The sequence below is a fragment of the Camarhynchus parvulus genome, chromosome 5 (genome assembly GCF_901933205.1).
Source record: "Camarhynchus parvulus chromosome 5, STF_HiC, whole genome shotgun sequence".
Taxonomy (NCBI): domain Eukaryota; kingdom Metazoa; phylum Chordata; class Aves; order Passeriformes; family Thraupidae; genus Camarhynchus; species Camarhynchus parvulus.
This window is the reverse complement of record NC_044575.1, coordinates 17571534-17599527: the sequence shown is the minus strand read 5'-3', so window position 1 is coordinate 17599527 and position 27994 is coordinate 17571534. Positions and strand designations below refer to the sequence as shown.

At 41.0% G+C, this 27994-nt stretch overlaps 1 protein-coding gene across 4 annotated transcripts; it reads left to right on the top strand.

Moving 5' to 3' along the window:
• The first annotated feature begins 74 nt into the window (after positions 1-74).
• Positions 75-27378, top strand: KMT5B (lysine methyltransferase 5B). Of its 4 annotated transcripts, none has more exons than XM_030948937.1 (10): positions 75-1168; positions 7991-8227; positions 8874-9021; positions 18202-18367; positions 19549-19658; positions 21430-21596; positions 22246-22265; positions 22424-22560; positions 24294-24481; positions 25815-27378. In XM_030948937.1, exons 2-10 carry the CDS (start codon positions 8074-8076, stop codon positions 27278-27280), a joined length of 2556 nt encoding a protein of 851 aa, XP_030804797.1. In that variant the 5' UTR covers positions 75-1168; positions 7991-8073; the 3' UTR covers positions 27281-27378. The 4 variants fall into 4 exon arrangements, with proteins under 4 accessions (XP_030804797.1, XP_030804794.1, XP_030804795.1 ...); XM_030948934.1 differs by having other exon boundaries at positions 24294-24490; XM_030948935.1 differs by having other exon boundaries at positions 7988-8227; positions 24294-24490.
• The last annotated feature ends 616 nt before the right edge of the window (positions 27379-27994 follow it).

The window sequence follows — 27994 nt, the reverse complement described above, 5'->3', positions numbered from 1 at the left end:
GGAAGGGAGGGACGTGCCGTCCCAGCCCCTCCAGCCCACGGGGGCCATTTTTAAATGCCTCTGTCAGGCAGCGGCGCGGGGGGGAGCAGGTGCCGGAAGAGCTGAGTTTGCGGTCCCACTCCCATCTCAGGCGGGGCAGGGCGAACTGTCGCCTCCCGGACTCCCGAGGCCAGCACGGCAGGGGACCCGTGGGGCGCTACAAGGAAACGCATCCCGGCTTCAACCCGGTGCGCGCCCCGCGGCAGGGAGTCCCCCGCGTTTAAAGGGCAGCACCGCGCGGAGGGATCCCGGAGCGGGACTTCTTCCCGCACACACTGCCGTGCGGGGCGGCCCGGGTCTCGTTCCCGTCCTTCGGTGGGATCCCTCCGCCGCTCCGGGCGGTCATGGGCCCCGCGGCCGCCGCCGTCCCCGCTCCGCGGACGGACGCGCTGTCCCGACTGCCCCCGGGCTGCCCGCGGTGAAGCGGCGGCGGGAGGAGGCGGTGGCGGCGAGCGGCGCGGCTGGGGGCGGGCTGTGTTTTCCTGAGAGAGGTGTATCCTTCCGCGGCGGCGGCAGTGCGCGGCGGCGGGTGTCCGCGGTGTCCCTCCGCCGCCGGGAGCGCAGGGGCACTCGGCGTCTCCCCGGACGGGGCGAGGAGGTCGCGGGCTCTGCCGGGAGGAACAAGAAGAAACTTCGGGGCGCGGCGGCCGGCGCGGCGCTCGCCTGGCTCGGCAGGGCGGCGGAACGAGGGCTCCCCGCAGGGAAAGAGGAGAAGGACGAGGAAGCGGCGGCCGGTCCGCGCCGCCACCCCGCGGGGTCTCTGCGGGGGAGCCCGGGGGACTCTTTCTCGCGGGGCGCGGCGGAGGGATCTCCAGGCGGCTCTCCCCTCCGCCTCCCCCCTGCGCCGCTCGCCCCTCGGCGCCGCCATATTGGATTTTAATCCGCCATTTTTTTCCTCCCCCCACTTGGAATTATTTTTTATCACTATCGCCGCTTTTTTTTTTTTCTCCCCTCTTCGTTAGTTTTTCTCCCCACTCCGCCCCTCCCTGGCTCGGTCTTCACTCTCTCCCCTTCAGCTTCCTCCCTTCCCCCTTCCCCCCCACCCTCCCGCACCCTTGCCTTTGATGATTCATTTTCCCCCAGTGGCAGCGGGGGCAGCGCCGGCGGCGGGGGACCCCAGCGCGGGGCGGTGAGTTTGGGTCTCTGAGGAGGGTCTGTGTGTGCTCTATGGGGCAGGGGAGGCGCCGGGGCCGTCAGGGGGCTGCGCCCCTGAGCGCGGGGGGGCCGTGAGGAACCGCGCCCGGGGTCCGGCAGCGTGCGGGGCCGCCGCGGGCAGGGCGGGGGCGGCCGTCGGGGCGCTGACAGCGGCGGGCGCAGCGGGGACCCGCGGGCGGAGGGGCGGCCGCGGGCGGGGCCGGGCCCCGGGGCCGGGGGCGGTGGGGGCCGCGCGGGGCCGGGGCGTGCGGCGGCGCCGGCGCGCGGAGAACGCCAGGGGCAGCAGCGGGCGCGGGGGCGGCGCCGCCCGGGCCGGACCCGGTCCCGCTCCCCCTTCCGCCGGGCCGCCCCTGCGCTCCGGGCCGGGAGTTTCTGCCACTTCCAGTAGTTCTGCCTCTGGGTTGATGCTTTTAGGGACCCTCTCGATCTTGCCGCGGTTTGATGGAACGGCCGGACTAGTTGCCTTGGGGTTTTTTTGGTATGTTTTTTTGGTTGGGGTGGTTTTTGTGGTTTTTTATCGGAGGATACATGCCATTAGGGAAGGAGTAAAAGGCACGTATTTGCCCAGTATCTGTATCTGAAACTTTAAAGGGAAGTTACCTTTAAGACGTTACTCTCGGAATCGCGAAAACCGGTGAGTGAGAGGGAGAGTGCGTGGTGTTTTGTCAGGGTGTGTCACAGGCAGTGTGAGAACCCGAGGTGTAGAACTTTGTGGAGTTTTCTGGTGCATTAAATTCAGTGCTGAGAAACATGTCTCAGGACAAGACGACAGTCTTAAGTTGTGCCGGGGGAGGTTTAGCTTGGACATCAAGAAGAATTTCTTCACAGAAGGGATGATTAGACATTGCAATGGGCTGCTCAGCGAGGTGGTGGAGTCAGCGTCCCTGGAGGTGTTCAAGGAAAGACTGGACGTGGCAATTAGTGCCATGGTCTAGTTGAAAGGGTGGTGTTCAGTCACAGATTGGACTCGATGATCTCAGAGGTCTTTCCCAACCTAATTGATTGTGTGATATGAGACGGCAATATGATCAGTGTTTAATAGTGTAACTATAAATACATACTGGCAGGTTTTTATCAATGAGAGATTAAAATGTATTGTAGGATAAGTTCTCATGGAGCCATGCCTTGCTTCCATAATCTGATCACTATAACTACGGATGCAGCTGCTTCAATTTTCATTAATACTGAACTGTTCAGTTCTTTGCTTTCTTCCTTGCAAGTAACAATATGGGAGGAAATCAAGACTTACTTGGTTGAAAAGTTCGATGTTATTGTTTCTTTATCAGGCTGTTTTCTTATTAGGACCACATAGACACAGACATCTCTGCTTTATACCCACTGGAGCTCACAAACGGAAATTCAGACTTACTTAAAGCAATTGCTTAATGTATTGCATTTAAATGAATGAGTGGGACGATGTATCCTTGTATACTCAGTAACAGGACTGATTAGGCTCTTGAATGCTTTTTTTGCTCTCTTAGCACTATCCTATTCCAGGACTACACTTCCCAGTATGCTCTTCCTTGCAAACAGCACATGCTTTAAGGCAGCAGACTGTTGCTCAAGTCAGCATAGTAAGTGTAAGGTGTGATACTCTTGTGCCAAAGCAGAGCTGTGGTTTGAGGATGCAAAGAGGTCTCAGCTTAAGTACTCCTGACCACTTCCCTGACCTTGTGTGTTCCCCCTGCCCCATAACATCCACTCTTGGTTCAAGCCAGCCAGGTTCAGATTTGTCTGGTGACTCCCCTGATTCAGTGACTGAATCATTCAGGTCACTTGGCTCTGCATTTGTTTCACCGGCACAGAGGGAGGATGACATGGAAGAGAGTGCAAGCAGCTGGGGGAGCAGCAGTGCTCCTTTTGGAGTTATACTGGTTTGGAGTCTTCATTGAACTGTTTGACCCAGCCATGGTGGGGCTGCCCCAAACTGAACCTGAACCTGTGTAAGTCACATAGCTGCACACATACAGAGCTAATTTGGGCTCTGGAGAAGTCCACGGAGCACTGGCATTGGTGGAAGTGTTTGTGTGAATTGGCAAGTGGGAGGAAGGATGTTCTCCCTCTCCTGGAAGCAGCAGAACTTTTATATTGTCTCTGTGACTGCTGAACGCTGGAGTTGTTGCAGTGACTTGAGCGACTCACACAGGCTTTGGGGTGCTGTGCTCAGCCCCACCCTGAGAGAGTACCCCGTGAAGGACATGGCAGGGCAGAGGAGGAGGGGCAGGAGCTGCTCAAGTGTAATTTGCTCTTTGACACTCATTTTGTGCTGGTACTGGATTGCTGCTGTGCCTGTGCTGTGCTTGGATTAGTATCCAAATTGACACACAAAAATCGCGTGGCTGCACAAGAAAAAACGGGAATGAATGTACAGGCCAAGCTGTTGGTGAGAGACTGGAGCCTGGGTTCGGGTCAGTTTTGGATCCAGGTGTGCTCTCCCAGACCTGCATCCTGGGGCTGCAGTTCTTCAACAGTCTGGACTGACCTGAGTCAGTTGTGACACAGTCTTAGAGTCTCCCCATGCCACTATTAATCCATGTCCAGTTCTGCACTGAGCTTATTCTCAGCACTAATTAGCTGAAAAGAACCAATCAGAAATGTTTTCTGGGAGTCTGGTTTACTGAACCTCCAGATTCAGTACTCTCAAGTCTCCTCAACAAGACTTGAGACTGTTCTGAATAGCTCCTTAAAGCTGTGCAAGTTTTCCTTCAGCTTTGATTTTTATCACTCATTTTTATTCTGGTGATCCCATAGGAAAACTAGTTGCACAGTTCTGTTCTGCTTCCCAAATTCCAAGGTCTGTTTACTTTTTGTAGGGTTACCAATAATGAAGCCTTTGTCTTTTCTCTTGATACCTCTGATTTGTCCAGAAGAGCTGAGGCTGGGTTTTTTGTTTTGGGGTGGTTTGGTTTTTTTGGTTTTTGGGGGTTTTGTTTGTTTGTTTGTTTGTTTTTGGGGTTTTTTTGGTTGGTTTTTTTTTTTGGTTGGTTTTTTTGGTTTTTTTGTTTTTTTGGTTTTTGTTTGGGTTTTTTGGGGGGTTTTTTGGTGTTTTTTTTTTTGGTTGTTTGGTTGGTTTTTTTGGGTTTTTTGTGTGTCTTATATTTGCTTTAGGTCACTGTCTTGTTGAGGAAAACTTTCTTGCAGCTATTGTTAATTAAAAACAAAAAAGCCAGACTGTAGGTGTTTGAGTTCTTAAAAATAATTTTTTAAAAAATCCATAAGCTATATTTTAAAGAAGGTCTGTTGTCTGTCTGTATTAATTGTGTTTGTGCTTCAGTTTTCATTTTTAAGAGTACTGTTGCAATGAAATGCCAGATACCTCAGTGAGAGGTACCAAATGCAATTGAGCTATATTTTGGCATTTGAGGAAATGTGCCTGTCAAACTAGCATAATACAGTTGCTAAAGGCAGTGGGATTTAAAGAGTAGTGGTGTTATTAATAAAGGGTTAAAGCAGCATTGTGTTATTTATACTGAAATACAAAAGGTGCCTTGGAAGCTCTAATTGTGCTGGTAAACTTCACGGTTATAGTAAACCTGAAGTCCTGAGTGGTCCAGGTGTGGTGTTAGATTTTGATGGCAGAGCTCTGTAGCAAGAGTTTCGAAATATGTGGTGGTGTAAGTATATTTGAGTGTTTTCCTGAATGGGAAGACAGTGTTCATCTCTGCCTTTTCTCCCTCAGTTCCTAAAGGACTTGTCAGTATGAATCTGATGTAGAAGGCAGTGAGAACAAATCACATCAGAAGATATAAGTACCACATGGTGGTGGCTAGTGGTGCATCTCTTGCTTCCTTTCGGGTTTTCTGTTGGCATTAGCAGCTGAGATATTCATGGGGAAAAGAATCCTTGCTGTTGTTTCTGGCTTTTGGTATCATGTCTGGAAAGCTGGTTTTGGGTACTGGGGGAAGGAATCACAGAGTCGCAGAATGGGTCAGGCTGGAAGGGAGCTCAGTGGGTCCTCTGGCCCACCATCCCTGCTCAAGCAGGGCCATCCCAGAGCACATGGCAGAGAGCTGTGTCCAGATAGATCCTGAATATTTCCAGTGAGGGAGACTCCACACCCTCCCTGGGCAGCCTGTTCCAGTGCTTGTTCACCTGCACAGTAAAGATGTTCTTCTTCGTATTCAGGTGGAACTTCTGTGCATCTGTTTCAGCCCACTGCCTCTTGTCCTATTGAATGGTGGCTGAAGAAGCACACTTGCAGTCTTCAAGTTTGTTATTTGGCTGATATTAGAAAATAGAGGCAGCAGTAGAGACAATGTTTTCTTGCTCATTAGGCTGATGAGCCCAAACAAATAATGATTTTTTACCAGAATTTTGCTATGCATCACTAAATGGCCTGATTTTGTTTGAGGAGGACTTATGTTGCTGTCTATATCAATCTCTTTTGGAGCAGAACAAAGTGTTTTTCCTAATGTTAAGTACAGTTTGAGTATCATTCTGTGGCCACAGAATTGCTGCTTACCTTTGCAGTGGTCCCTTCCTTGTCATTGCTGTTACTGGTTAAGCACAGTGAGAAGTGTGTTAGCACAGACAGTACTCACCCTGCCCAAAGGGCCCTTGTGAGAGATGGGTTTCCTTCTCCATGCAGAGAACGCCTTTCCTTCAGCCCACTGTGGCTGCTGGACCTGGTGATTGTCAGAAAGTACCACAGTAAGCATTTCCCCCAGACTGCTGGATGCAATACAGCATTCACCTACACTCTGGCTTCATGGGAGTTTCATTCACCTGTCCTGCTTCTGAGCTGTAGCACAGCACAATGTGGAGTTCAGTTCTGGTGTACAAAGACACCAAGACTGAATTTTGTGCAAGTCTTTAATGTAGTTTCTGTTCTAACGCTTTTCATTACCAATGTTACAAAAACATGGCAGAATGTGGGTTAATTAGAGTATATAGACCTGTAAAATTAATAGATTGAGATTTAGGAAAAGAGAAGTTTGAGAGTTTACATCAGAGCCAGTCAGTGGCAGATCTTCACAGAGTTGCTCTTCTGACAGGTGGGATGCTTAACAAGGAAGTTTAAGGGGATTGTTTGGTTGTTTTTGAAGTTTTGTTGGGTTGGGGTTTTTTTCAGATGTATGTTATGATAAACTTACATGTGTATGTTATCAGGCAAGCTCTGTGAAATAAAAAAAAGCCTATCCAAGGGTGTTTTGATGGCACTTTGTAAAAGAGCTAGGTCTACCTATAGTTGAATGACTAGAATTAATCTTCAGGTTAAAGAAAATCCCTTCTATTACTGGCAGCAAGAAAGTTCTTTGTCCACTGAAACTATTTCAATTCTTTTTCTTTATATTGATGCAGTAACTGAGCCAGTTTTTGCTCAGTGTGATTCTGTTACACTTTGTTGATAGTCTTTACTGCCCTTCTGTGTGAATTTGTAAAAGGTTCTAAAACCTGTCCATTTCTGGGTGATATGTTCTAGTAAGATGCTTAAGCCAATGTGTCTGTTAATATACAACACACTTGTCTTTACTGTGTTTCCTTAATTGCCTCAATCTTCTGCATCTTTGTAAATAACTTAATTACAAATCATCTGGTCATAAACATTTCTTTAAGTAGCTGGATCACATAGGTGTCTAACAGAAATCTAGTAATTTACTGCTCTTACCTGATAAAAAGCAGAATTTCTACATTAGACAGTATTTCTAACATCTCTTAGTTTGTTGTTCCATTTCTTCCATCAGATTGAAATGTGTGTTGCAATGGCCTGTTACCAGCTGTGAGCAGAGCATTGCTTTTTTTATATAATTGCAGTAAAGTGAAAAGGCACAATTTATTTCTTTGTGAGGAAGCAGTAGGGAGAAGGGTGAATTAAAATCAAGAGAATGAATTACTAATGTGTAAGTGCAATTGTAAAATAATTTTGTAAATCAGATCTTTTCCTGCAAGTTATACAGAGTGAGACGCAACTGTGTACAAAAACATTATTAGCTTTCTTATAGTTATTTATGCAAAAGACATTGAGACTACAGGCAAAAACTAGCATGTGCTTTGCTAGACATTTATGTACTGTAAAATAGCAACTCTGCTCGTGACCCCACTTAGTATTGGCATGTTGAACCAGGTGTGTTGTGACAGGTTTGTTTTGTAAAATGGAATAGTAGGAATAGTAGCCTGGGTTCTCTAGGTCATCATTGAGGGTTTCTTGAGCTCTGATTTTTGAATAAAGATCTAACATTTTTCCCCTAACACCATTCCAAAAATGTCCATTTTCTGGTTGGGTTTTTTCCTTTTTTCTTCTAAACTGTGCTCATCTTTAGTTCTTGGAGGATGCATGTGAAATGGTCTTTGCTGTAGAGTTCCCAGTAGATTATTAGTTTTATGTATTAGGAGATAGAATCTTTATTGGATGTGTATTTGAAAATGCTCTGGGTCTGGAGTCACATAGCTCTGGGCATGTTAACCCAAGTGTACGTATGCTTGTACAGGTATATGTGTGGGTATAGTCCAGCTCTTAAAAATGAGCTGCCATTAGCAATTTATCAGCTCCAGAATTCCGTCCTTGCTGCCAGATGCCATTGTAAGTTGTAGGACAGTCCTTCACCTGTTCACAGTTCTGTGTGCTGGTGCTAATGAACAGCTTTTCTTTCTTCCTGATGCAAATGCAGGTTGCCATCTTTCCTCCTACCTTTCCCCACTTTTTCTTTGTGGGGAGTGGGGGTGAGGGTGTGTTTCCATTTTCTTTTACTACTATATTATTATTATTGTTGGGGTATTATTACTATTTTTTTTAAACTCTGTCTCTTGAAAACAGTTTCCCAGTAAGTTCTAATCATGTTTGTTTTACTTCCAGTAGGAATTGGAACTGAATTTATTCATCCACTTCTCCAAGCCTTTTGAAAAGTGACTAAATGCAACTGAGTCAGATTGTCTGTGGGTATGAAGTGGCTGGGAGAATCCAAGAACATGGTAGTGAATGGCCGGAGAAGTGGAAGCAAGTCGTCTAATGACCACGGGCAGACCAAATTGCAGCATGCAGGAAAGGAGAATCCAAAGACGGGCAAAAATGGAGTTGAGAGAAGATCAAGCAGATGTATGTACATGTGTCTGCTGCTTAGTGCTATGATTCACTTCCTGGTTTGCCAGCCAGGCTTCTGTCTTACCTAATTCATGAGGGAGGTCTGCAGTCAGCATGGAGCTAACATAAAAATATTAGTTATGTGTTTTCTGGATGTGTTAACTCCCTTCAGGAATATAGATTTCTTCAGATCACTTTAAAAGTCAAGTAAGAATCACTGGGTGTAAATTAATTCTGAACTGTTGTAATTATAAAATGCATGATTGGCACTAAGTGACAACTAGTATGATTTGAAGTGGATAACATCATTTGAAGTACTTGCCCAACTTTCAGTGAATACACTTGTAGAAGTAAACCCCATTTTTTAATCAAGTCACATCATTAGCCATTCTGCAGCCATTCTCTTTAAAACCTTAAAAAAGGTCTTAAGGAATATGGATTCTGATTTTGCTATTGGTCTGGGATGAAGGATTAAATGCAAATTAGTCCTTTATTCAGATGTCCTTTACAGTCCTTTATTCTGCTTCTCCAGGTACTTCGTCATCTTCCTCAACTGTTCTGTATTTTTTGCCTCCAGCCTGTGTGTCTGTCTGTCCCCAAATGTAGCTGGGCTCTGTAACATCCCTTAAGTGATATCTAATTTGTGCTCTCTTGTTTGCAGGTAGCGGTGCTTCAGGATTTGAGGGACAAAGTCGTTACGTGCCTTCCTCTGGAATGTCTGCCAAGGAACTCTGTGAAAATGATGACCTAGCAACTAGTTTGGTTCTTGATCCCTATTTAGGTTTTCAGACACACAAAATGAATACTAGGTAACTTGTCTTTATTTTTCTAGAAAAGAATTCATCTTCTTAGTTGATGTAAATCAGCCAAACCGTGGAATTTTGTGCATGTTTTAAGAAAGTGAAAGAATGCAAATTTGTGAGTAGCTTCTGCCTTTAAAATGGTGTTGCATGTGGGTCTGGAACTCAGCACTACAAATGCAGCCTCTCACAGTGCTCCATCACAGGGCTTTCCATCAGTCTCGTGTATTTGTGCTCTAGAACAGGTTGGTAATAGGCACCGTTTTCTAGCTTAAAGAGTTAACTAATTGTAAGTTTGAAACCAGTAGTCATTTGAAATTATTCAAAGGCAGAAGCCAGTGTTTGGTAACTTTGTGTTTATTCCATGTGCTGGATGCTTTATTTTTCCTTCCTTACCCTTAAACAATGGAAGAAATATGTAGCTCCTGAGCAGTTCAGTGTTGGTGCTACTCGATCTGAAGTTCTGGCAGACCCCTGCTGAAGGAATGGCTACTCAGACGTGTCTGTATGGATGAGATCAATGAGTGTGCCAGCTGGAAACTTGCTTACCAGGGTTGCACCTACTTTTGCACTGTTACACATCCGTGTGAATGCTTTGATTGTGCCTTCTGTGTGGTCTCGGGGTTTAGCTGTTTGTATTTCTCCCTCTGTTACAGATGTATCACTGATGATAACTGTGTTCTATAGATCTCTCTTAAGCTTGTCTGCCTGCAAGATCTGAATTGATAGCTCAATGGAGAAACTGGATATAAGTTTCTAAGGACAGGAATTGTATTGCAATAATACACAGTGCAATAGTAAGAGCTGGAGTTTCCTGGCAGCACATCATGGGAAACAGACTCTCAGCCCTTCAAACTGTTGCTGTGACTATTTTTAAAGGACAGTTCACCTGTGCAGCACAGTCACATGCACACAGTATCAGTTAAGCAAATTGCATGTATGCAATGAACTAATTGATTCAAAAATGACTGCTAGATTAATTGCTGTTGTCACATGACATAAATAGTTGTTGGTATAGCCTGAAAGCATCAGCTGCACATGAAATTGAAGCAGTGTGGTCCTAATAACTGTAGACTTACCCCAAAGGGATCTTTCGTTTTTGCTGGAGAGTGCAACATCCACCTTTAAGAAGGATATTGGAGTTTTTCCTCTTCCCTCCCTGCTGTTGGTCACAGTAGCACAGTCCAGGTAGATATTCTTACTGTTCAGTTTGAAGTGTCTTTGTATTTTCATCAGTTAATCAAGCTAAGAATATATGCTGAAAGGATTTTTCTTCTGTTGCATGAATGATAGTCTGCAGGTTTTGCACAGGCTGTTAGTTCTTAGGCTTTTTGCTGTGGAAATGATGTAGTCATTGTTTAATAGTTGGAAAGGCTACTTTCATGGATGTTGTTTTATGTTGATAGGTTGTCTGCTAAAATACTTATTTAATTACTATTTTGAATCAAAAAGCTACACAAAGGCCATCATGTATTTCTTCCTTTCTCAGACTTGGATAACAGTTACAGGCAGTCTTCAAGAACAGTGGTTAATAATCTTGCAGCACTATGGGAAGTACTTAGGTGAGGCTTACAACTCCTACCAGATGCACACCTTCTGCCTCTATCATATTGTCCGATTGAGAAAGTTTCTGATGTTGTTATAATTAAAGTCCAGGCATTAGCATAGTTCTTGTTTATCTTTTTGGTGCAGTGATGACACGTGCTTGTTACTGTGGCTGTGATGCTTAGATTATCTTTTTCCATCTAGTAAACTGTAGTCTTTCTAGCGCTCCTTACTGTTGTTTTAATGGCTTTGAGGGAAGGTGAGGGGAAAGCAGGTGTGAAAAAACTACTGCTTCCAAAATGCTAGGTGCTAGTACCCAGATATTATGATGTAGTAGAATTGAAGATTTGCAGCTTATGTTTGGGCATCTTCTGCTTCAGTGCCATGGAGTCATATTAGTTACATAGTTTGTGTATGGAGGTACACTTAAAATAGAACAGCCAGTTATGGTGGCAAAAATTTCCTGTTCCCTTGTTCTGATTTGTTTGAAGATGCCCTGTGAAAGTAGCTGTGCCACTGTTCTGCTGTGCTGTGTTGGAAACATGTAAGAGGTTTGTATTTTTGCAGCCCATTGTAGGTTGATGATCACTTACTGAAGTTCTTCCCCTTACCTTGGAAGCCAGGTCTGTACTTTTATATGCACGAGTGTCTTCTCTGTAAGAACTTTTTCTGCCTAATGCTTCCAGTTGAAGAGTTTGTAAATTTGATTTGTCCAGAGTATATTGATTGAAGAAAAAAACCTTAAAAAAAAGTGAAATATATAGGTTGATGTTGAAATGTCCTTTTTTTCCATCTTCTTTATATTGAGTTAATGATCTTATGGTAGCGTGATGACAAGAACATGACTGTTACTTTACTTGCTGGGTTTTTGTGTTTTGGTTTGTAGGTTTTTTCTGAGTGTATAAAGTCCTGCAGTTTGTGAATGCCCACCATCTTAGGAATAGGGTTGTTGGCTCTGTAAGCTGTCAAGTCAGGAATGTCTGAAAGAACTGAAGACTGTTTCTTAAAAGCTTACAACTGAATCCGCTAATGTGTTTGTCCAGTGTTCCTCTGAAATGTTTTCTTGTCACTAGGGATTTGAAGGACAGTATACCATGTAGCTCTGGAGGTGTCCTCAGTGGCTTTACCCAAAAGTATTTTTTTTCATTCTCTTGGATTTCCCAGAGAAAGCAGGATGTTTTCAGAGCTTCCAACCCTTTTTACAGGCTCAGTTGTCCTTCTTTCATCGATTTTGTAGCTCTTATCCCAACAGAATAGCAGCTTAGCAGTTAATAAAAGAAACCCCATGTCTTAGAGAGTATGTTCTTGTCAAGTATCACTGTTCTAAAAAGTTTTGTTGCTTCTTGTACAAATCCTGTTATATCAGCCTTTGTTTGTTTGCTCTGGTAAAAAACAAAACTAATTTTGCAAGCTACACTTCCTGGGCTGAAAGTTTACAAACACTAGAGATTAAAATTGACACTTGTAAAATGCCAAATGAGTTCTTGCCTGTCTTACCATTTCTTATTTTTGGGTGCTTTTCCCTAGGCTGAGCTCTGAATCTTGAAGTCACATGCCTTAGTGGCTAATCTGCTCTTTATCCTATCTCACATACCAAGTTGTTACTGTTCCAACCTGAAGCCAGACTCCCAATCATGTTGCTGCTGCAGTCAGTGTTGTTTCCTGGTTCCCCAAAGCACCAGCATCATGCTAGGGGATACTGAGAGCACTTCCAATGTGTCTCCAGATGTGCAAATGATTTAGGAAGTGAGATACGTTGTGGTCTGTTTGCTGCTCTTAGTGAAGTTACAAGCAGGTGTGTGATATGGGTGGTTTTGTCTGATTACATGGGACTAAAGGACCAAGCCTTCAGAATTTCCATGTTTTCCATTGGAAACGTTAAATGCTTGGGGATGATGTACAGGAAGCTGCTTCTCTCGACACTGCCTCAAGAGCAGTCACTGACTTAGGTGACCAAACTTGACAGGGTACATCACTCTTCATCCCTTAGAGTCACCACTAGGCAGTGAGACAAAAAGCATGAAGCAGTTCCATTGCATTTATGAGCCTGTGCTGAATCTCCCTTGCCTTCTTTAGCTCATTTCAATATAATAATTGAAGAGTTTGGTATTCATCTTGAGTAAGGTCTGGAGGCTGAAAAAGTGATGTGAGTTCTGCTAAATAAGGTTATGTGGCCATACAGTTCAGCTTCAGTGTTGTAGTCCTATGGAGATAGTGGATTAGGGATACACAACTCTTATCTGGTGGTAACCTGGTTCAAAGTGAAGCTTTTACATTCTTCAGACCTCAGTGTCTGTGTACTTTACAAAATTGTTTTTAACTTTTGCATAAAATCTGATTTTTCCATTTTTACTGGATTATTTTCACTGGTAGCTTAATTGAGGTCCTTTACCTTGCTCCTGATTGTCTTCCTTCGTTGTATATAAATCACACAGTAATTACATTGGAACCAACTGTTTTGCTGTTCCCGCATGTTTTGAATTAAAAAAAAAATCACAGCCATAAAAACACCCTAAACAACCACGCCGTTCCTCTCAAACCAACACCCATCACCTTACTTTTACAGTTTTCTTATTTGTACTTTTAGCTTCAACAAAATGTGTTACATCTTCAAAACGTGGAATGGCTTGCATCTAGTGGTCATGTTAACTGCTAAATTAAATTTACCACGTGGAGTGTCAGAATAGGATTAGAGGACAGTGTTAGGTTGTTGGTTTGGGTGGTTTCTTGTCTTCCCCATGTTTATTTTTTAAATGTACTTCTTTGCTAAGTTGTGAGAATTTTCCTTATTTCTGTTCTCACCTATATGGGAGTTTCGACCACACTGGTGTGTATTTAGTGTCAATTCAAGAAATTTAAGTAATGTGGATTACTTTCTTCATTAAAAGTGCTGTTTTGAAATTTGGCCTTTAAAGAACATTAGTTTTTTTTCTGTATGAAAACACTGGCAATAAATGCTGAACAAGTTGATCATAACTTGTATAACTAGCTTTGAGGAAAAAATGCTCACACTACAGGGTTGGGCAGGGAGGAAGCCAAAATCTATGTTAATTAAGTTAGTTGTTTATGCTTATTTTAAATAGATGATTTTCAACTCTTGTTCTGCTGTCTTGAATGCTTAACAGGCTTGCAGTTTCAGCTTTTGTGCTCAGTCTCTGGTACTAGGTGAACATAAACTTGCTGTTTTCCAGAGTTGCTTAAATAGAAATACCATCCAGACAAGCTGCCTGTTGTTAAAAGGCTAATGGGTTGATATGGTTTTGATAAATTCAGTCTTCTTGATGTTCCCTAGTCAGAAGTTAAGAAACAAGGTTTGGAAGTAAAACTCTTTTATCATGCACTGATACGCTGTTTGGAGTTCCATACTGAATCTCTTGCAGGATCAATTTATCCTTTTTGTTCAAACTCACTGCTCTCAGTGACTGAGACTGAGCAAGGTACTGTGCTTCTGAACTTACCAGAAACTCTCCTTTAACTTCCTTTATAGGCAAGCATCTCACTGACCTTTGGCTTTATACCTTGGAGTTCCAAGAGTCTTTAAGTACTCCTGAGGTAAGAGAAACTTGAGAGAGAAAGAGCTTTGCTTCCCCAAGCCATTTTCCTACGTCTTCCTTGTTGAGACCATGTCAGTTTGCCCTTAATTGGGACGAGATCATCTTCTATCTGATTTTGAAACTGCAGTAGCCACAGCTTTATCAGATCTTGTTGACTAGGAAAAAAAAGTATTTTCTAGAGAAGTGTGAGAAGTTTCTGTTCTGCAGGTTGTCAGGAAGAAGGGCTGATACTATTTCTTTAAAGACCGTGTGGTAGCTGAGGTTTTCATTCTTTGCTCACTTATAACACCTGACTGTCTGGCAGCAGGCTTCATGTCCTGTGAGACCTGACCTGTGAAGCTGCTCGTAGGGTGGCTCAAGGAGTCTGTGTCTGTGAGCAGATTCAAACAGCAATGTGTCTTGTTCGGTTTCCATGATGGAATTTAATAAGGGCACTGTTCAGAGGAGGAAACCAAGAGTCTGGATAAATAATTCTGATTATAATTGCCTTTTTTTTTTCAGAGACTGGGTTGGCTGGTTTGGTCTGTTGGTTTCCTTGTGCTCTTTCTATCTCTCTTCTTTGAACTAGTTGCTTGTTTTACTGATACTTAAAAGTCAGTTTCTTTGGCTCATTTTATATGTATACATTTAGCTGTGGGGCCTTTTCAGGCTCTCTTCATGATGGAGCTCAGAAACAGTGTATAGATTCTTCCAGCAGGTATATAGGTTTTTGGTTTTTTTTTTAATGTCATGAGTAAATGTTGAAGCCCTGTAACACCAAATGGTAGTATACATGGTTGCTTCTCAAAATCATTTGGCATTTTGGCTGCAAAAAGCTAAGGAATAAACGAATTGATTATACTCCTGGGAGAAATGAAGTATCAGCAGACCCAAATTCTTGAAGAACTTTGGACTTCTAGGGTTTCTTGGCTTCTTCAGTATCTCAAATGAGAAGGTACCTATTAAAGTATATATGGAGATACACCTGTGAAAGACTAAAGCTTTCGCTTACAAACTTCATGTGCTCTCAGTGCAGCTTACATGTGCTGTTGAACTGTGAAGAGCCCTCCAGCTCAGGCTCAGGGTGCACAGTGTCATTCTGTTTCATCTGTTTAGGAACCCTTGGAGTGAAATGTTGAACATAACGTTGGTTTCCAGCATATTTCCATGCACTTGTGCATACTTCTTGCTTGTTTGGATTCCTATTTATCTTTTCTCATTATCTCTGTCTTGTCACTGTGTAAGAACAACTTTTTGACAGAGGTGCTGCAGAGAGTCCTTGGTATTAATTTTTGAACCCCTGGGTGCAGGGAGTCGTGTTCTTTGAAAAACCCTGTTCCTGTTTGAAATGCCTGCCATGCAGTCCAGCATTCATCTGACCATGTCATGTCTTGGGGGTTCTACAATCTCTTCATCCCTTTCTTGTTTCCAGCCATCTTTATGGCCTTTGAAGGGCTTGGGCATACACCGACTATTTTACCTCACAGGAATGGCATTACAAAAGTTTCTGCTAATTGCTTAAATGAATTCCACCAGGAGTGTGGTGCATGAGACAAGGATCCATAGGGACACCTGCTGAATGTGACCCATGGAAGTGTGCCAGTGACTTTCCAAGGGCTGGGGCCAGGTCACAAGCTACCTAAGGTAGCTGGTCAGGTAGACATTGAGTCAGCCTCTGAGAATAATGTGTTATGAAACACCTAAAATATGAGCACTTGGGGCTGTAAGATTTGCTTTGAATTGCTAGAAAATAGAGGGTGTTGATTCTTTTTCTGTAGGTCTTGAGAGGCACTGTTAAGCTTAGCATCTGCTCTCCTTTTCTATCCGTATGTTTTCCACACTGGTGGTTCAGTTGGGATGCTGCTTTCTTAGTTAGCCTAGAGCAGGCTTCTCGGTGATTAATAAGTATGATGATGTCTGTCAGCACATACATTGCCTGTCTCAGGTGCTAATGCAATTTTGAATGTGATGGCTATTCCACCCACCTTTGCTCCTGCGGGTCACTTAGCTAAAAAATGGTGTATTTCAACATGTAAAATACAGTGTAACAGAGAGGGCAGTTATTCATGTAGCCCAGCAAGAACAGACATAGCTGAAGACCAGTTCTAACTGGAAATCCTGTAGGTTTTTCTCTTGTGTAATGTTTGCAGATAGAGGTGTAAGCAACATATTACTGTTACATGTTTGAGCAGATTGGTGAGCTCTCTACTTCTCCTGGTGTAAGTGCAGTTGGCTCCTTGCTGGGAAAGTTGTTTCTGGTTGAAATTGAAAGTGAGTGCAGGTCCTGTTCTGAAGCTAGTCAGGTTCGCTTCAGGCTATGTGATTTTAAATTCTCTTCATGCATGAGGAAGCTCTGTGAGTTATGACTATCAAATCTAGGTAAAGTCTTTCTGGTTTTGGGAGAGCAGAGATGTTTCTTTGTGTGACTGGCAAGTTGAGGAAGACATTGGTGTGCTGCAGAACAAAAATAATGATTGTGTCATCTTTAATTTTAGGCGAGTTTTCTTGCGTGATAAGGTCTCATCAGCTTGTTAGGTAGTTCGCTTTTTGGGATGACAATACAAGTATATTCTTTATTAAAGAACTTAATTTGAAACTTTGTGGCATGATATGTGCTACAGTTGTAAGTAGGCATCTGTTTCTTGATTCCTGCTGTCTTATTCAATGTCATATCCCAGCCAGCAGAGAACTGAACCTGATGTCTGCTCAGAACTCCTTACTCGCCATGTCCCCTGAAAGCCCAGAGGTTTGTGCTGACAAATTTTGCTGGATTCAAAAAAGTCTAAAAGGGTGCTTAGTTATTATGTCACGAGGAAGTTTTTCAGATGGAGATTTGAGAGATTTGTAAAAGCAGTAGCATGGAGTGCTGAAAATCTGCTGAAAGTCATTCTGCTCTTAGGAGATCTGTCTTCATTGTATCAGGTGCATGAATACAGCATCTTCCTTCTGAGGAAGGAAACTGAATCCTCACGGTTGTTACTTAGTTCTGATAAGACCCTTAGTATTTTACAAAGTGAAACAAAATCAGGAGGTAACACTTTTTTGTTTCCTTTATACAAGTTGCATGGAAGAGGCAAATCTTATGTGGCATATTAAAATAAGTTACTTGTAACATTCAGCGTTCTAAGGTAACAGCAGGCTAGTTCTAAAGGTAATTTAAAAACAGGGTATCAGTGAGTAAGTTGACTGAGGTTTCCTTCCATCAACATCAAGAATTCTTTTCCCCCTTGTTTACTTTTGTAATGAAATACAGATTTCATTTGATAAGTAAGAGGAAATAAAATCAGCATAGTAATGCTCTTCCAGCAACAAGTAACAGGACTTAGTCTTACATGTTTGCTCAAAACTCTTTGTTTAGCACTTCTGTCAGATGCTCTGTAAGCAGAACATTCCAGTTGTAAAAAGAGCTGCAGAAAACTGTTTCTCATGATCCTGGGAAATTTTTATCTTTGTGAACAGTCCCCTGGGGTGTGGCATGTATTTAAGAATACCCACACCCCACCTCTGCCCTAAAGCAGAGCATATATGGGTATGTGCTCAGTCAAAGGCAATTTATAGGGATTTGGCAAAATATCTAAGTGCTGCTTTCTCTTGGTGATTTTGCAGCTCAAAAATGGAGCTTCCACTTCTGGCAGTCATGCAGGTTTTTTTCTGTTACTTTTTCCCACTGAATATATGAAGGGTAACTTTTCTTAAATCTCAAGCTTTGGGAAGAAGGCAGAATTCTCTGCTAATGTACAGATGTTTGTTTTCATATTTACATGCCCAACATTTCTTGTTTGGAGGGAAAAATTTACGATTGCACTAACTTTTGGAACCTTAATCTTCCACAGATGTAGCATCTGCTGTGTGTTAGTATTTGTAGGTACTTCTTGTGTCGTCATTAAGAGCTGTATTTTATATGAATGCACGTGTTAAGTTTGCAATCCACATAAACCCATGTAGTGAATTCATCAGTATGAAAAGGCTTTGGGTTTGGCAAAGGTTGGTCAGTGTCTTTATGCAGGGAGTTAAATATTTATATGGGTAGCAAAAGAGCTGTGTGCTGTAACTGAGGAAGAATTGAGAATGACTGATGGTGGACTGGAATAGCTTTATTTTTTTATTTCAGATTTCGACCTATTAAAGGAAGGCAAGAAGAACTCAAAGAGGTGATTGAACGTTTTAAGAAAGATGAGCACTTAGAAAAAGCCTTCAAGTCCTTGACGTCAGGTGACTGGGCCCGGCACTATTTTCTTAACAAGAACAAAATGCAGGAAAGGTTGTTCAAGGAACATGTAGGTGTATTTGTAATTAATGTGCTTTTTCAGATGGTTGAAAGGCAAAGAAAAAGTAAAATTTTCTTAAGAATACTATTAGCAATAGTAAAGCAATCGAGTGTTATATGTTTTACTGTTTTTTAAGAGAAACTTCCTTTGATTTTTAAAGCCTAACTAGACACACCCTCCCTTTTTTTTTTCTTGTTAACTTGCATTGCTTCTTATTAATAGAGTGTAGAAAGGAAGGGGTTTTTTCCTCCCTTCATCATTTGTTTGTATTGTGGTTTGTTTGGAGTTTTCATTTTTTGGGGGGTTTTTGGGGTTTGTTTTAGGGTTTTTTACTTACAACTGAGTGACAATCAAATTGGGTGACAAAGGAAGATAAAGGAAAAGGGAGTAGCCTTGTTACCTCAAAATACCCCAGCTGTTATGGGTATAGGGGCTATACCCATAAGGGTTGTTCCCCCTCCACTTCCCACAGCCCAAATCCATTTTGTATGTAGCATAAAAGTTTTTGATTCTCAAAGTTGAAAGGAAAAAAAATCATAGTACTGTTTACTTAACAAAAAAAGATGCTTCTTCAAGAATGAGTCTGTTGTTTCAAGGTACAACTAAAAAGAATGTGGGCTGCTTTAGTAATGCAAGAAAGATTTGGCAGAAAAAGTTCTGCTTTGTTAGAGTGGTTTTTAGAGTAACACAGTCACAACTCAACTTAAAAAAAAATCAGCAGTCCCTGAATTCAGCATCTAGGTTTGTTGTGGAAGTAATACCATTTTTCAGAACTTCAAACAATAAAATGGATTTCTAGAGATTATTAGGTCTCAGTCGTTCTTAAAGATATGAACAGATTTCTTGAATGCAGCTATTCAGTGATTTTAAGAAAAAAAATTATTGATTTTCATTAGTTGGACCAATTTTGGTCCAGGTATCTTTAATTTTCTTAAACTTTTTGGATAATCTCAATACCTGTGTAAGGATTACTGCAAGTCACTGTGAAGAAATAAGACCAACATAATATGTATGGCTTAAATGTATAGAAACATTATAAAACATAGAAACACATTTCAGCAGACAGTATCCTGCTCCAGTATCCTTTTTGTGTGTGTTTTTGTACAGTTCACTTTCATTATTTATATAAGAAGTTCCTCAGTGCTTTCATTTTGCGAGTAACAGACAAGTACTGGGTTTTTTCATTGCAGGTATTTATTTATTTACGAATGTTTGCAACTGACAGTGGGTTTGAGATACTGCCTTGTAATCGGTATTCTTCTGAGCAAAATGGAGCCAAAATTGTTGCAACAAAAGAATGGTGAGAAATACAGTTTACTGTTGTGTTCTGTTTCTGTCAGTTATTTGAAATAATCTATAAAAATATTTTCAAGTGTGATTTAAAATTAAAACTGCAACCAGTGAAATAGATAGTTTTGTATTGTTACTTGAAAAGTGAATTTTCTGTCTGTTTTTGATAAGTACTTAATACAGGATCTATGCCTCTGGAAGGTAATCCTTTGTATGTTTGGGTTTATGCATATAGTGTTCATTATACTTTTTTTTTAAATCTTGTTTTCAGTCAGATAATTGGTTTTCTCTTTTCAGGAGTTGTTAGACTTCCATGAGAAACACGACATTATGGCAGATTTGTTACACAGCAAATAATTGTGTGGGAAATGAGTTTTTTGCCATTTTTAAATGAGTGTTGTTTGCACATTTTGATTGTGCAAGATAGATCTCTCCGGGAAGCACAAGGCTGGAATCTTAGTGTGCCCCATCTCACTTTGGCACATCTGAGTTTCATTATAAGCATGTGTGTGGCAGCACCAGCAGATTCTGGCTTAATTCAGATTTTAAAATCAATTCAGATGTAGACACCAATTGTATGAGCTTTGCTTTGTGGCAGTACCCATTCATAGCAGCACCCCTGAGGTGAAGAAATGAGGTTGTGTTCACACTGGGATTGAGTGGCTAAACACCCTGCTGGTGGCAACACAACCTCCACGTGTTGTAGAACCTTTAAATATGCTGAGGACTCCAGCTCTTCATGACCAGAGCTGAGGGTTCCATGATCATGATACAACCCAAAAAATACTGATTGGGTTTTGGGGTTTTTTGGCTTTGGTTGTAGGTTTGTGTGGATTTTTTTTTTCTTTTTTTCTTTTTTTTTTTTTTTTTGATGATGTTGTTTGAGTTCACCCCTTGGCTGATTCTTTGCGGTAGAAGCTTTGCATGTAGGTCTGTTGAAAATAGATTAACTTTTCATGCTCAAAATCTAGAGTAGCCTGAGAAGTGAGCAAGATGGGAGGGCTGCAACTTAACCCTGCTGATATCTGGAAACCTGTCAAGAATCAAAACCAGAGATTAGAGTTCTCAGCGCTCTCTGTCAAAGGAGAAATTTGCACTTAAAAGGATTTACTTTCAGTTTGTGTCCTTCATATACCTTTAGTATCTCCATGGTCATCTCTGTCAGAGTAATGTGGAATGGCTACTCTGAGCAGTGGAAACAATGCCTACGCAAGAAAATGGAAACTCTGTGCTCCTACTAGAGTGGTGCCTCTGCACTGCTCTAGTCATGATGGCACATGGGCTGTCTGCACACAAAGGCTTCGTGGTTTTGTTGATTTTTGTAGGTGTCATTCCCCCTCCTCACTCTTATTCAAGGGCCATCTTCATGCTGAAGAACTACTCATGAGTGAGGAAAACATCTTGCTTGAATTCCTGCCTTTGTTAGAGTCACTACTGGGCCTCATTTAAAAAGCCGTGGAGCTGTAAGCATTTTCATTATGCTGGGTTTTCCTGGTCACAGGAAGAAGTTTAGGAAACACAAGCAAGAGCAGCTGGAGGAAGTCGAAATTTCTCAAGTGGTGATGGGGAGGGAGTGTACACAAATGAAAGATCTTGCTTTTGGTTTTAACAATTGCAGAAGCTGAAGTAATCATCTCTTGCAAGCAGCCTCAGACAATGGTCGTAATTGTTTCTGACGTCAGATTTGATGTAATTGATTCTATAACAACTTTTCTTTCTGTGAAACTGTTTTGTAATTTCGGCACATGTAGTCTTATTTCTGCTCTCTTTTTACATTAAAGGAAACGAAATGATAAAATAGAATTACTTGTGGGCTGTATTGCTGAACTATCAGAAATGGAAGAAAATATGCTGCTGAGACATGGGGAAAATGACTTCAGTGTCATGTATTCCACACGAAAAAACTGTGCACAGCTATGGCTTGGTCCTGCTGCATTTATCAATCATGGTGAGTAGTAAGTATAGGAAGCTTGTTGAAGCACTTAAGAAATTCAGAAGTGTTGTATATGAGCCAAACAGCACAAGAACTTGGAGAAAAATGTCTGAATCTGGCATACTATATTAATGTAGGACAAAATCATACTGAGATTTTCCCAGCCAGAGCTGATCAGTTGTGAAACTCAGAGAAGGCTCTAGGAAGCAATGCTATCTTCCTTGAAAGAGACTTTGGAACTTGCAGCTAAATTAGTGGAGCATATTGTGGGTTACCTTGAATTCTTTGTGAAGTCAGTCAGCAATAACATCTTTATTAGGTGAACTTCTTATGGCCCTTTAACCTTTTGCAGAAGCTTAGCTGATTGTGTTGCATTTGTATACCAAAGGAAGAGCAGGTAGGATTTAAGATGAAACTGTTTGCCCTAAAGAGGAGGGAAACTGGACGTTTGTTATGGCATAGGGAAGAGCTCAGAAATGCAGCTATACAAAAGCAGGAATCTTCTGATGTATGGCTTTGTGCAGTACTAACTTAACTCCCAGTATTTAGTTGAGATTCTGCAGTCTTTGAAGTCAAAGTGAATCCTTACTTTAGATATCTACAACTATTCATGTTTCAGGTCTTATCCACAGTTAATTGACTTTATCTTTTGGACCTTTTTCAGATTGCAGACCTAACTGTAAGGTAAGCAAGAAATTATAAATAAATAAAGTACCCTACTTTTTATTTCTTTGCCCTTCCAACTTTTCTTCCCCAATTGTTTTAGTTTTATTTCTTACTCAGATACTGTGCAGCCTTAATGATTAGCCTTTTTTTTCCCTTCCTGTCATCTGCTTCTCCAGTTCGTATCAACAGGCAGAGATACAGCATGTGTGAAAGCTCTAAGAGATATTGAACCTGGAGAAGAAATCTCTTGTTACTACGGAGATGGGTTTTTTGGAGAAAACAACGAATACTGCGAATGTTACACCTGTGAAAGGTATGCATTGATGTAAATGGCTTTCAAATAGAATTGGACATATTCATGATCTATTTTGTGAAACTGAAAGTCCTTTATTATGAATACTCAGAGTTTTGGACACAAAATAATTGCTTCCTACCTGTTTGCTATAATGATTTTTCTGTGTTGTTACAGAATGGTGATGTTCCTTGAGAACTTGTGTTCTATTAATCTGTTGATTCTCAGTTCTGGAGATTAGCTCACACTGAGGCAGAACAAAACAGGGGTGTAGATTCTTAAAAATACTTGTACTGAATAAAGTAGAATTGGAAGGAAAGCAATTACGTCTTCTACAAGACCATTGTGAACTGATCCCTAACTTTTGCTCTTCTTTGCACTTGATAAAGCAAATTCCATTAATGTTTTATTTGCGGGCCTGAAGTTCTCTTCTGCTGAGAATGGGCAAAGTAGTTTTTCACCCAGTGTTGTTAGAACTTGGGGGTTTGTGTATTTGTAAATATCTACTGGTTTGGACAGTATTTGCTTCTCTTTGTTCATCATTCAATATTTGTTTTTCACACGTGCTGTCCCAACCTGGTTTGTTCACATCAGTCGAAAGAATTCCATAGCTGGTTTTTGCCATTTTGAAACTTCTGCTCACTGCGAGCAGGGAGGCTCAGCATCATCTGAGAGAGCTTCACTCAGTTCCAAGGGGACCTGCACAGAACTCACCATTCTGTTTGATCCAACTGTAGGAAGAAAAACCCTATAAAGGACAAAATATTGTTCATATTGAGAAATAGCCTAGTGCACCTGCATACAAATGGTTTAATAATCCTACTTTCATTTTTATTGGCCACTTTCGTCACTAACAAATCTTGAAATTAAAGGGAAAATGCTCTGGCATGGGCCTCCAAGCTCATGTGGTGTTATGTCATTCCAAGTGAAGGGTGCAGTCAAGAGCTGCTAGTAAAAAGTACTTCAGTCCTGGAGATTTTAAAGTGTTGAATAAATAGGCACGAGAATTGTTCTTCCCTTGTGAATGGAGTGATGTGGGGTTTTTCTCAATCATTGATTTCAGTGTAATATGAGCATACTTTCTTTTTCAGCACAAACTAGTTTTATGTGTCGGAACATTTTCATTAACTTGTTGTTTTTGTATTTTAAGTACATGAAAATGTTATTTTTTAAAGCTAATATTTGGGTAATTCTAACTTTAGGAATCTGCTTTTCAGTTACAAAATTGTAGCAGATGCCGTCAAATATATAAGATTTTATTTTGGGGGGAGTTAGTAAGGACTCACTTTTTGCTTGTTTCAAGATTGATGAGGCAAGAGTCACTTTGTATACCACAAAAAATTATATTTAAGTGTCTTAATTTTAACTGTGCTGTAAAGAGTGTTAATTTGCAATGTTGAAATGGTGGGTTCTAAGGATCTGTGGGTATGTTTGGAGCAGTAGGAGATTTGGCGCAGTGCGATTTCTTTCAAGCCTCCACAAGTCATCACCAGGAAGATTTGCATCTCTCTGCACATGTCCATGTACTCTTCCTAGGTGATCAATCCTGCTGTTCTTGCTGGCCAGCTGAGACATACAGGCACCCAAGATGACAGGTAGAAGACAAAACAGCCCACAAAATGCTAACCAGTTCTGTGGCTGTTGGTATAATCGATCCAGATAGATATGCCTGGGATCCAAACTACTGTATATGAAACAAAGCTCTAAGTTTACATTAAGATTTATTAATACTTGTGTCCTCTTTTTATTTGTAGACGTGGAACTGGTGCTTTTAAATCAAGAGTGGGATTGCCAGCACCTACTCCTGTGATTAACAGTAAATATGGACTGAGAGAAACAGACAAACGATTGAACAGACTTAAAAAGTTGGGTGACAGCAGCAAGAATTCAGACAGCCAGTCTGTCAGCTCTAACACTGATGCAGATACCACTCAGGAAAAAGGTAATGCAAGTAAGTAAGGGGAAGAGCTTGGAGTCTCTAAAGGCTTCACAAAAACATGGAAAACTTCCACAGTGATGGAATTCCTCTCTTAGTATTGCTTCTCACATACTGGTCACTAAAACTAATTTATTCAAGAATCTGAAGGCAATTTAAACAGTAAATTCATGGGTTTCCACAAGTGCTTGTAGAACAATAGGTGGTATGTTCTTTTGTTTTCTTTTTTTAATATCAAAAGGAAATATTTATAAACACATCAGTTAAAGTCCTGCCAATAATTTTTGTATTTCAAAATACAGTAAACTACCGCAGGCAGTAGTATGGTTTAGGAAAGAAAACTTACATAGTTTGAATTCTTAGGAAAAGATTTTTTAAATAAATACTCTTAGTAGATGTTGCTAAACCAATAGTTGTTTCCTTTAGACATCTTTTAAATTGAGCAGCTCTTGCCTTTCCACATCCCAAATTGATAGTTCTGGCACCTCTTGTGCAGGGAAAGTGCGCAGTTAGTAATTTCAGAAGAAATTGGAAAGGTTTTTTGTTTGTAATCTTCCTGCAAGACTTCTCTCCATGGAGTAGGGAGTATGATTTATTTGGTTTCCCCACCTCCACCAACCTCAGTATGGGCAAAATACAAATAATTTAAACTTTGATTTAACTGGTAAACAGGTTTGGAGCTATGTGAAATACTGCAGTTCCATCTGTCTCCTGTTTGCTGCTCTGACATTAAAAAAATGAAACACAGAAACAAAACATAAAACCCAACCAACCAATGGAAAAAAACCCTAAAAAATGTCCCCAAATCTTTTTAAGATCTCTAATTACCAGTATTTGGAGTTGCACCTCTGTTGAGCAGACAGAACTTCTTTGCTTGCCACAGTATGCAGTAGTTTCACCTGAAATTGAAACCATTACATTAGATAAAAGTATTTGTAGTTTTTTCCCTCCTTCTCCGTGAAAAACATCCTGGAGATAATATTAGATCATGTTGACCATCAGATTTTATTGGAATAATACTCAGCAAAAGCTGTGGATAATGTCAAATAGATTTTTTTTTAATTGATAGAAGAAGAAATTCAGTAAAAACACAGCTTGGTATACTGGAAGTAGAGAGGGGAAGTGTATCTGGAAATGCTGATGTACTTGTGGCCTGTTTGGCAATTGCTTTCATGTGTTGAGTTGCAAGTTAAGCAGTCTCATTCCTTACTACATACTGTCTATCCTCTCTCATGGATTATTTTGAGGTTCCCCAAATAAATGAAGTAACTGTAGTATTTGGGAGTGGGAAATTCAGGATACAGTAGTGTCACAACAAAACTGCTTTTTTCTTTTTCAGCTAACAGAAAATCTTCAATTGGGGTAAAAAAGAACAGCAAAAATAGAACATTAACCAGACAGTCTATATCAAGAATTCCAGCATCATCAAACTCTACCTCATCTAAGCTAACTCATATAAATAATTCCAGGGTACCAAAGAGACTGAGAAAGCCTGCAAAGCCTTTACTTTCAAAGATTAAGTTGAGAAATCAGTGCAAAAGGCCAGAGCAAAAGAATGCTTCTCGAAAGCTTGAAATGGGAAATTTAGTTCTCAAAGAGCCTAAAGTAGTTTTGTATAAAAACTTGCCCATTAAAAAGGATAAAGAATTGGAGGGACCAGTTAAAGTTGCAGTCTCTAGCGGATGCTTAACGAGGCATGCAGCGAGAGAACATAAACTGAATTCTGTGAAAGGTGCTTATGAGCAGGGTGATATTGCACCCTGCACGTACATCACGAGGAGGTCAATGAGAACAAGGATGAGTTTGAAGGAGACCTTTGACACAAAGCTTGAACCAAATACATTGGATAGCTATAAGAGTAACTTGACTGGAACACAGTCGGACATTGCAGAGCAGCAGTCTCGTGTGTTAAACGACAACAATGTGGCTCACGGACCATCACATAAAGGAGAGGGTCGGTGCCAGAAAAGTGATGCAGGCACATCAAAAAAGAAATCTCGACAAGGAAAGCTTGTGAAACCATCTTCAAAAACAGAGGAAACTGATACTATGCACAACACACCTATGAAGGATGAAGTACCAGATTTGATTAGTTCTCATTCAGAACTCGAAGAGAGGAATAACGTGGTGGACACACCTGTTGGGTTTAAAGACTGTATCCCTGGATCTGGTGGCTGCTCTGTAACAACTGACAATTTTAAAGCAAAAGACAGCTTTAGAACTGCAAAAAGTAAAAAGAAAAGACGAATCACAAGGTATGATGCACAACTTATCCTTGAAAATAGCTCTGGGATCCCTAAACTGACTCTTCGTAGGCGCCATGATAGCAGCAGCAAGGCAAATGATCAAGAGTGTGATGGAATGAATTCTTCAAAAATAAGCATAAAATTAAGTAAAGACCATGAAAAAGATAATAATTTATATGTAGCAAAGCTAAATAATGGGTTTAACTCAGGATCAGGCAATAGTTCAACAAAATTAAAAATACAGCTAAAACGAGAGGACGAAAACAGGGGCACATACCCAGAGGACCTTCATGAAAATGGTGTGTGTTGTAGTGAAACTCTCTCCCTTTTGGAGTCAAGAATGGAAGTAGATGATTATGGTCACTATGAAGAGGAAACAGCAGATGAATCTTCATCAGAAGAGGACGATGAAGAGGAAGATGACTATGATGATGAATTTGATGACTTTATTCCTCTTCCTCCAGCAAAGAGATTAAGGCTTATTGTTGGCAAGGATTCAATAGATATTGATATTTCTTCCAGGAGGAGAGAAGATCAGTCTTTAAGGCTCAATGCATAAGCTTATAGGTCTTAAACTGACCTGGATGTCATTTCTAAAAAAAATTTTAAAATAATAAAAAAAAAAATAGAAAACCCAACAAAAATTCCATTTGATTATTCCTCAACTAAAGAACTTTCTGAAAAACTTAGTGGCAGCACTTCTTTATTCACCTATCAACATAATATTGTAGAAAGTGTACAGCATACTGACTCTTCTTAAGTCTGATTTGTGCAGATTTTTATTGTACTTTTTAATAGCCTTCTTATGTGCAATTCCAAGTTAGAGGTAATGCTCTGTTGTAAAATAAAGGCTCAAGCAAAGTTACGAAATTGCATCAGATCTTTCCATGCAGGACAATGAGAATACAGTGTGGCTACAGAATTATTTTTGATCAGTAGGAGCTTTAGTTTGCTCTTACAATATTTGACTAAACAATTTACAAAATCATAGTAGCAGCATATTAAGGTTTTCTAGTATATGTTAACATCACCAGCAATGATCTACAGCTTTCCAATTTATTTGCTAGATGGTTTTCCCCCCTTGGAGTTTGTCAGTTTTAACACTGTATGCTGTCCCAGACGTACTGTTTGTGGCCTTTGTTATAGTAGCAAACCGTTGGTTGGAAGTCAAATTGATTTCTTTTTAAAAAGAGAAAAAAATATGAAAAGGTGTTGACAATTTGCTGACTTTTTAGTACATTATATGTACAAGGGTAGCAGTATGCAGAATAAA